The sequence below is a fragment of the Engraulis encrasicolus genome, chromosome 11 (assembly GCF_034702125.1).
Source record: "Engraulis encrasicolus isolate BLACKSEA-1 chromosome 11, IST_EnEncr_1.0, whole genome shotgun sequence".
Classification (NCBI taxonomy): Eukaryota; Metazoa; Chordata; class Actinopteri; order Clupeiformes; family Engraulidae; genus Engraulis; species Engraulis encrasicolus.
Genome location: NC_085867.1, coordinates 50,716,163 through 50,726,162, shown reverse-complemented (window position 1 = coordinate 50,726,162; position 10,000 = coordinate 50,716,163). Strand labels below are relative to the sequence as shown.

The 10,000-nt window shown below is 45.3% G+C and overlaps 1 protein-coding gene across 1 annotated transcript in view; it reads right to left on the bottom strand.

The window, feature by feature from the left end:
* Positions 1 to 10,000, bottom strand: part of LOC134458518 (collagen alpha-1(XXVII) chain A-like) — a 69,084-nt gene that overhangs the window by 25,315 nt on the left and 33,769 nt on the right. The window contains exons 12-23 of the mRNA XM_063210867.1: positions 9,529 to 9,573; positions 8,164 to 8,217; positions 7,250 to 7,294; positions 7,074 to 7,127; positions 5,274 to 5,318; positions 4,666 to 4,719; positions 3,845 to 3,898; positions 3,508 to 3,561; positions 3,266 to 3,319; positions 2,827 to 2,880; positions 2,564 to 2,608; positions 221 to 274 (exon numbers count right to left, since the gene is read on the bottom strand). Coding sequence (XP_063066937.1) covers positions 221 to 274; positions 2,564 to 2,608; positions 2,827 to 2,880; positions 3,266 to 3,319; positions 3,508 to 3,561; positions 3,845 to 3,898; positions 4,666 to 4,719; positions 5,274 to 5,318; positions 7,074 to 7,127; positions 7,250 to 7,294; positions 8,164 to 8,217; positions 9,529 to 9,573 — 612 coding nt within the window. The remainder of the gene's footprint in view (positions 1 to 220; positions 275 to 2,563; positions 2,609 to 2,826; positions 2,881 to 3,265; positions 3,320 to 3,507; positions 3,562 to 3,844; positions 3,899 to 4,665; positions 4,720 to 5,273; positions 5,319 to 7,073; positions 7,128 to 7,249; positions 7,295 to 8,163; positions 8,218 to 9,528; positions 9,574 to 10,000) is intronic.

The following is a 10,000-nucleotide window of genomic DNA, read 5'->3' as shown; positions in this document are numbered from 1 at the left end:
TATGTACACAATGTAAAATTGCAACAGAGCAGGGAGTATATGAACATTAGTGCCTTGGTGTGTGTGTGTGTCTGTCTGTGCATGTGAATGTGCATGCATGCGTGTGCACGCATGCGTACATGTGCGTCTGCATACGTGTGTGTGTGTGTGTGTGTGTGTGTGTGTGTGTGTGTGTTTTATGCATTTACGACTGTGTTAAAGTGACGGTGTGCATCATCACCTTGTCTCCTTCGGGCCCTGTTTTCCCAGCGAAACCCTTGCGGCCCATGAGGCCCTGTTGACAGACACAAACCATAACCTTTAGCTGTTAGCAATTACGGATCATTAGCAGCTAGAACAAAGACAGGCAGTTAGCTTCAGCTTTTTAACTCACAGACAGACAATATCCAGACCCATAAATGATCCCCTCGTGACAAACATATGAGGCACATTATTCCCACGTAAGCAGACAGCTACATTTACTCAAGATACGAACAAAGATAAGTCAGAGAAGTCTTTCAACTAGCCATGACTTAACAGCTGTGTGTAATTGAAAACCTATGGGTCTAAGCTAAGAAGTATCAAGGAGAGCGATAATATGCTGTGTGTGTATATGTGTGTTGTGTATTTTTGAATTGAATGAGCTGAGCTAACACTTACGATGCAATATTTTAAAGACCGCAAAGCATATGATCCTTTAACTTTCACAACCATTTTGCCTGAACAATCGGTCATGCATCAGTGTTGTCACGGTAGGCTATACGAGTGTGACAGCGATGCATTTGTGTGCTCTGTCTAACTGTTCTGAGCGTGTGTGTGTGTGTGTTGGGGGGAGGGGGGGTGAATTGTACTGTAAAAAGGAGCGATTTCAGCAATGAGTCATGGGTTGTAGGCTTTGTGCCAAGGAATTGTGCAGAACATCCAAATAGCAGGCAGAGTATCAGAGATGAGGAAGGACGAGGAATGGACACAGAAACATGGAGGATAAGGAACCTGGAAAGAAAAGTCACAGTGAAAAAGGACAGAACACCTAGAGGAACAGAGAGGAAAGGAAGCTGAGAGGACAGAGGTGCAGAAGAGAGGGGAGGGAGCACTTGAGAGAGAGAGGAAAAAGAAAGAAAGAGAGAGAGAGAAGTACGGAGAAAAGGAGGGAGGACAGGAGCAGACACAGATGGAGATGAAGCCGGAGGGGAGAGTAATGAAGAAAGAAAGGGATCTTTAGCCTCACTGCAGCACTAGTGGGAGAAGTGTTAGCAGGCAGTTAAAAAATGACAGAGTTCATTAGGACTGTTAAGACTGGCTCCATTTAAGGGGAAAAAACTGATGGTGAAATTTATGTCAAAGAGCAGGAGACAGGAGGAAAAAAGGGGGGAATGGGGATTAGGGGGCCAGCAAAACTGTACTGTACGCTCACCGCAACGGAGAGGAGAATAAGAACAAACACACTCTTCTCTTCTCCTCATGCAGTGCAACAAATATGCGCTAATTAGATGTAGATATTTCCACTAAGAATTAAAGGCCTCCTCCCTTGAGTTTGCGCGATGTTAACCACAGGCTGATCCCCCTGCTCATCCTGAAAGGCTGGAGGAATGCTCTCCACTCTCCTGGCGTAGGACCATTAGCCCCGGGGATAGTCAGTGAGTGAGTGGCTTGGTCTCCACATGGATGGGGTGCCACTACATTTTCCCCTTCTCGTCCTCTTTGCTGTATTTACTGAACGCTGTGAATGGAAGCTCGCAAGCCCACTGTTTCTCGTGATGCTTCGCGTATGTATAAGACGACTGCCATGTGCTTTGAGTTTCGGCAGCGCCTGTGTGCCAACTGAGCAAGCATTTCCAAATGAATTTAAATTGGGAGGAGAGTGTGGGGTGGGTTGCTGGTGGATGGGGAGTGGGATGGGATGGGATGGGTAGAGTAACGTCCATTTGTTTTAATGGAACCACATGTGACTGAGTTGAGAACGGGTGGAAAGTGCTTTCGCTTTAGAATGGGATCCCGCATAGCACACAGCACCACCTCGTGGTCATTCCCCATCACCATACACCTATAAATAGCTTTTTTTCCCCTTTTTACAATACAAATGGTAGACAGGCTATTGTACAACGAATATTGGAAATCAAATACATGCATGCTTGTATGCATACTGTACATGTACAAAGCAAATACACACAAAAACGCAACACTCTACAAGGATGCTTCATGACAACAGCGCATTCAAAGGCAACCTTTACACAGAACAAACGGCTCATTATATATAATCCAAACAACATGGGCTTCATGATAGAAGGGCCTGAGAAGATCCCCCGGAAGGGATTCGTGCTAATGGGCCAAACGCCAGTGCTCTGCCAATGCTAACTAGAACTCTCCCCCGTCCGCCCATGACTAATCGTGTTACATCTGCCGACAGTCTAGGGCTCCGCAGAGAGCAGTACGCTCAGCCGGCAGCGCTCGCTCGCTTGCTCGCTCGTCGGCAGTTCAGAGATCAGCGTGGCGGCCATCTCCCCTGGTGGAGGAGCTCTAATTGTCACCAGGTGTGACTGTGATGGGGCTTTGCGCAGCTGCGGCATGACAATAAAAGGCTCACCTCGTGTCCTGGTGGCCCGGGCGGGCCTATTGGCCCCTCGTCGCCCTGTGAAAAAAAAATAACAAAGAAGATGACATGAGGATTTATAGCTAGAGGAAGAGCTGTGTTTCTATTCAAGCTAAGGCACACATGAAAACAAATACAGTCCCTCTCTCTCCGTCTTGTATACACAAACAGACACTCCCAGAGGCACACCAGAGCCATATGTCATTAAGTCATTAATGTTCTAATTAACAAAATAAAATAAAAAAACGCCAACATACCAGGAGACCACCAATTCCTTTGGGCCCAGGTAATCCTCGTACACCGAGCTTTCCCTGCGGATGCACAAAGAGTGGGGTTTAGCATTACATACGACATTACATTACATGAAATTACATTACACTAAGATTCTGTTCTTACTGTACCTAAGCAATGTTCAGTTATTTAGGTACAGGTCATTGGTTACAGTCCTTGGAATAATGTGGGAATAAGTGCCTTGCTCAAAGACACTTCAGCCATGAATGAGGGGAATTTAGGAAACCACCCCCATTTTTTTCCGGCTGGTATGGGATTCGAACTTGTGACCTTCCAATTTCAAGACCAACTCTCTAACCAGCCATTAGGCCATGGCTACCTAACCAACCTAAACAACTATATCACGCAGGTCAATTGTGTACCTTCACCCACGGTGCTCAGCAAGTAATAATACACACTTCTCACCTTTGGACCTTCAAGGCCGTTGTGTCCGGGTGGTCCGATGTCTCCAGGGAATCCCTGATGAAGACATTTAAAACTTTTAAACAAGTCAGGGCCAAGGAGAGCTATGGTTTGTTGCTGTGCCCTGCCATTCACGGCTGTTCAGCTTTTTGATCTTCTCAGTCAGACGTGCACGTGTGTTAGACAGTCACGAGACAGCTTGATGGCATTATGTGTTAGTTTATTGGATGGGAAGTGGAGCTTACCTCTGGTCCTGGGGGACCAGGTAACCCGTCTGGACCTCTTTCGCCTGGCCTACCCTGAGACACACACGCACATAACACACACACCAACACAGCTCAGTGGGATGATGCGGAACACCTAATGTACAACACATCACACATACGCCACATACACTATCCAAGGCATTACCCAAGATTTTCTCCACAGACATTTGATTGAATGTAGAAATAGAGCAGACAAACACAGCAAGACATCTCAGTGTGTACACTAACTGCCTTTTCAGTGTAGGACTAATGCATTGGTCCACCGTAGATTGATAGTATGTAGAAATAGCCAAAATTATTTTTAAGTAATGCTCACCTGAGGGCCTGGTTTGCCTCGTAGACCTGTCAACCCCGGGATGCCTTGGATACCCTATAGATACACACAAAAAATAACCACAGATGCTTAATTACAAGTACACACACACACAAACACACACACACACACACACACACACACACACACACACACACACACACACACACACACACACACACACACACACACACACACACACACACACACACACACACACACACACACACACACACACCGGCTAATGACTCAGTAATAGTTGCCCTGTATTTGAAATGTACCGAAAGTAATTATTTGTTGGTGTGTGTATGTGTGCATGCCCGCACGTGCATGTGTGCAGTGAAGCCAAGGGACGAGGACAAAGGCGTCGGTTCTCTCGGGCCCAGGAAGAGGGTGGGCCCAGAATTGGGTACTCATTACATTGTATGTATGGGGCAGGGTGCCCTTTTAGATTACTTTGTCCTGGACCCTGCCAAAGCTGTCAGCGGGCCTGCATGTGTGCATGCGCATGTGTGTATATAGCTGTATGTGTATGTAGTGTGTGTGTGCATCTAGCTGTATGTGTATGTAGTGTGTGTGTGTGCATCTAGCTGTATGTGTATGTAGTGTGTGTGTGCATCTAGCTGTATGTGTATGTAGTGTGTGTGTGTGTGTGTGCATCTAGCTGTGTGTATCTTAGTGTGGGCTGAGGGGTAAATGCCCCCATACGGTAAGAATCAAACATCTGCCTTTGCCATTTTGCTGAGTCAGCAGCTCTGGCTGTTAAGAGTGCTGTGTGTCTCTGAGCCTGTGGAGAGGCTGTCAGTAAGAAGGGGATAGCGTACCTTGTCTCCCGAGAAGCCGATCTCTCCTTTCTTGCCAGGAATGCCGATGTCCCCCTGCGATGCAGAACAAGGCAGAGTGTGAGGCAGGGAGAGGGAGAGGGAGAGGGAGAGGGAGAGGGAGATGGAGAGGGAGAGGGAGAGGGAGAGGGAGAGTGGGAGGGAAGGAAAGGATGGAGTGCATGCCATTAGAAAACAATAAAAGGTTTTCAGACATGATCTTAGCATTTATGCTAAAACTACCACACACACATGCAGAGGATAAACATTATTTTAATATGATCTTAGCACACACATACACACATGACTTTAACACAATCTTAGCACTTCATGCTAACGCTAACACACCCACGTAAGACCCTGCACCCCCAATAAAACACAAAGGCATGAAATCATTTCAATCCTGACTTTAAATCCTAAAAGTGTGCTACAAGGACGTCCAGGCAAGTCAGCCTGGACAGCACATGCGTAATAAAACCAGATGGGATTGAGTGATTTTATGACCACATGCTGAGACAGAGATAGGCCAATTAGACACTTTCACATCACCAATTGGGTGATTTTTACAATCACATGCTGAGAGACAGGCCAATAACACGCTTTCAGATCACCTTATCACCTTTCAGTCCGACGGGGCCCACATTCCCAGACACCCCCTGTAACAAAAACACACAAGGCAACATGGAATAAAATAAGAAGCAGGACCAAAACCTCACAATATACGCACAGTACATGAAAGTTCTTGTGCACAAGCCTGCAGTAGCCCAGGTACAGGTGTAAGGCAGGAAAACTTGATCAATGCTTAAAGTTCAGAAGACACAGCACATTGAATACTGTTCTTTTTTATATTTATTTATTTCTTGGAGCAAATAACGCATTTCGCCCAGTTCATGTTCAGGTTTGCTCTTGTCACGCGATGTTCGTTCCAAGAAATTAAAAAAGAAAAAAAGAACAGTATTCAGTGTGCAGTGTCATCTGCAATTTAAGCATTACAATATAAACACTTTCTCACACATGCAGACACACCAATGCACACCCGCACTCATGAATGCAAGGATGCACGAATGCATGAATGCACACGAACACACACACACACATGCACACACGCACACACACACACACGCTAATACTCTTGAATGCACATCACACAAGGTAGTGATCTGTTGTGCACATCTGTGCTCAAGTATGATTGTTGGTTGGTTGAAAACATTTTGGTAAGTGGCTGAAAAATCAACGACTGAGGTTGCTTGCAAGTTGAAAATAACTATCAATTATGACCTGCTCTGACATTCTCTTTAAACAGAAACGGCACCTGCTATTGTCTGGCTCAACCATGGTTCCTTTTTAGCAAAATTCATGAAATGACTGGGTATGTGCATTGTTTTGAAGTGTAATACAGTGTAAAGAACTTGGTGTGTGTGTGTGTGTGTGTGTGTGTGTGTGTGTGTGTGTGTGTGTGTGTGTGTGTGTGTGTGTGTGTGTGTGTGTGTGTGTGTGTGTGTGTGTGTGTGTGTGTGTGTCTGTGTCTGCCTGTCTGTGTGTGTGTCTGTCTGTGTGTGTGTGTCTGTGTGTCTGTGTCTGCCTGTCTGTGTGTGTGTCTGTCTGTGTGTGTGTGTCTGTGTGTGTGTGTGTGTGTGTGTTAAGTGCGCTACTCAGCTATAAATGGCAGTATGGCAGAACCATATGATTATGTAAAATTATGAAAGCTTTCATGTACAGAATTTAAGAAAACAGTTTCGCACAAGTACACAATACATAAAAAGCTCAGGTGGCGCTTGCATTGAGATAATACAAAGACATACAGTACAATTATAGTCTAAATCCGAACTTAAAACCTCACATTTACTTCATCACTTCTGTGTAAAAGAATGGCATTGGGCTTCTTGGGCCATGAAAATGACTGCTTTGACTCTGTACTTCCTGTTAGAAGTGTGTAGTTCTCTTCCATGTTCTAGTTCATACTTGTGGCATGACATGAGACAATGTCACGGAGGTCATGGTGGAAAATGGGTTCCCGTCCACGGACAGTTATATAACAGCAACAAGGAAAGTCAGACAACATTCAAACCAGCACATGAACATGTTGAAGTTCTCAAAACTTGTAGCGTTTGGCTTGGGCTTCAAAAAAGAAACCCATTCTAAAACATAAATAAGGGAAGACCTTGGGATGATTCAGTTCCCCTTTATGAACAGTGAAGCAAAGCAACTCCACTCTGCTGTTCTAGAGCCAGGCAATATTAAGCCTATGGCTCCAATAAAAAAAAGAAACGCTTTCACTCGTCTCAAGCTGTCATCCATTACAAACCAAAAACACGTTTCATGTGTTCCACTGGAGACCCATGTTATACTGTATATGATGGATGGCTTGGGGGTATCGCACGTACTGTATGATGCTTACAAATGTTTCTCACCTTTAAGCCGATGGGTCCTGTCAATCCCATAGGACCTGCAGGCCCCATATCGCCCTGCGGTCAGACACAGATGACACGGGTATTACAGATCTCACATAAGATACTGCAGTACTCCATAAGATATTGGCATTCTGCCAAGCACTATGGTATGGGTGGTTGCGATGGCTAATACTCACGATTAAGCCACGGACTCCAGGAGGCCCCAGAGGTCCAAGTGTGCCCTGAGTTATAGATAGGGTAGGGAGAGAGAGAGAGAGAGAGAGAGAGAGAGAGAGAGAGAGAGAGAGAGAGAGAGAGAGGGAGAGAGAGAAAGAGAGAGAGAGAGAGAGAGAGAGAAAAACACATATAGGGGGAAAAGCAGAGAGACAGATTATATACTGCAAACCTTTACCATGTTGACAAAACATCTAATTTAATGTTTGGGTGAGAGCAGACAGAAGAGGCTCTCTGATGCGTGTGGGCGTCTGGAGGTGTATTTTGGTCCCGTGCGGCTGCCGCATTAAAGCAGTGAGTTAGGCAACAGTGTTTATGGCCATGTTTATTTCGCGGTGTGTATACAGTATGTGCGCATTGACGTGTGAGATTGTGATTTTTCTAATGTGTTTTAAAGGCACGTTGACAGAGGGCTATATGGGGGACACAGAGGGAGCTTGTTTGTGTGTGTGTGTGTGTGTGTGTGTGTGTGTGTGTGTGTGTGTGTGTGTGTGTGTGTGTGTGTGTGTGTGTGTGTGTGTGTGTGTGTGTGTGTGTGTGTGTGTAGGGGTCTCTTGCACTGAGCCCATTTCCTCTTCTCCTAGAAGGTGACTTTGGGGATGAAAGGCTCACTTCTCTCCTCTGCTTTAGGACAGAGGGAGAGACAGCACAGGAAGTACCGAACTCCAAATATAGTAACTTCCTCCTCTGCTAAAACTCCTAATTACATCATCCGGCACAAGCCAATGAGAGAGAGCGACAGGGGAGAATGAGCCAATGACAGGGGACAACTGCATGAGCTGTGGCATATTTCTGAGAACAGGCCGGGACATTCGCTTCAAACATGGACACAACACGTACACACGGATACACAGTGAACGCTTTAAGTTGAACTTACTGGTTCCCCGTCAGTTCCTGGTGGTCCCCTCTCACCAAAATCACCAGGAAACCCCTGGAGAGAGATAGAAAGGTAGAAATATAGAAAGAATATAAGTGGATGCGTGCGACAGTGTATGTTAAAGGAGGAAAGAAGAAAAGCGAAGGAGTGGACACAGAAAATACAAAGTGATATTTTAATAAAGCTTATGGGACAAGAATGTGCCAGAAAACAAATGTGTTTCATATAACTTTTACGCCAGCGATATTACAGTGGCTATCTCTAATATCTAAACAGCAGGGGCAAAAGATGAATTAGATCCAGACACCACAGGGCAACCACTCGAAAGCTTGCTGTGCAAAAAAAAAATGGGATCAAGTTCGTTCCTATCAATTTGGAGCCAATTTACATGTGCAACAAGTTAGCGGGCGTGTCAAACATCTGATCCACAGATCATTTTTCTCCCACAGTTGCTCTAGAGCAGCTGGAGCTGTGAGTCATTGTCAGATTCAGATAAAGACAGCCGGCAAGACTGCACAGACTAGACTGAGAGGGTACTGTAATATCATGCACAGCGGGTGTCAACAGAAATGGACAACCGTAGCTAGGAGCTAGAAGATAAATAAACACACATTTGGCCTTTAAGTAACACTTTAGAATAGGGTTCCCATGTTAACCAGTAGTACATACCTAGTGACTGTCTGTATAAGTGACAAAAGCAAAATCAAGGGCATACCATGATTATCAATAATTGCCTTATTGGCAAAGAGAAAGAGATTTGTGGATACAAGCCTAACAAATGATTGAATTTGCTTAACACGTCTCAATAAGATACTAGCATAACATAAGTTAGTCATGTATTAATGAATAACATGTGAACCCTAAAATAAAGTGTTACCCACTTGTAGTGGTGCAAGAGAGGCAGCAATAGGGTGGGTGAGCGTACTGTAGGGCAAGGCCCCTGAGGACACTCTTAATATCTTTGTGAACAGCAAGGCCCGCAACTAGCTGCACCCCTGCATGTGCGTGAATGAAATAGGCCCTCAGAGAGGAGTATGAATGTTGTCTGTTAGTTTGGAAAGCCCTGAGCCAGCATTGTGGGACAAAAAACACATTTGACACTGCATGTGCCACTGGAAATAGCCTGGTCTTCATCTTTTACACAGCACAGCAGATTGGTGGCACTCTTGCCAGTGCCAAAGCAAAGGCATGCTTTTCTCAACAAACACCCCAGTAGAATGAGATTGTTTGGCGTGAGATCACACATGGACAACACAGAAAGAGGACACAAGCAGCCACAACTCACAGCAAGTCTTAAAACAGTCACACACACTCCCAGACAACACACAACTTCTGTTCTAAAAAGATGTGGAGACAAAACTTTACCGGCCTACCCATCGTCCCTCTCTTCCCTGGTGGTCCCGTCATACCCTGTAGAGAGAGAGAGAGAGAGTGTGTGTGAGAGAGAGAGAGAGAGAGAGAGAAAGTGATGAAAGTGCATTAGTTTGTGTGTGTGTGTGTGTGTGTGTGTGTGTGTGTGTGTGTGTGTGTGTGTGTGTGTGTGTGTGTGTGTGTGTGTGTGTGTGTGTGTGTGTGTGTGTGTGTGAAAAAGAGAGAGAGAGAGAGAGAGAGAGAGAGAGAGAGAGAGAGATAGAGAGAGAGAGAGAGAGAGAGAGAGAGAGAGAAAGAAAGAGAGAGAGAAGGATATGAAACAGTGTGATCCAGCAACTGAGACAAACCAGCCGTCAAAAAAAGACCAAGGGGAAAATGATGATGTCATTTACTGTAGGGCACATATTGTTACTAATGATGTGTGTGCGCCAGCCAGGGAGAGAGAGCGTGTAATACGGGGCATTTT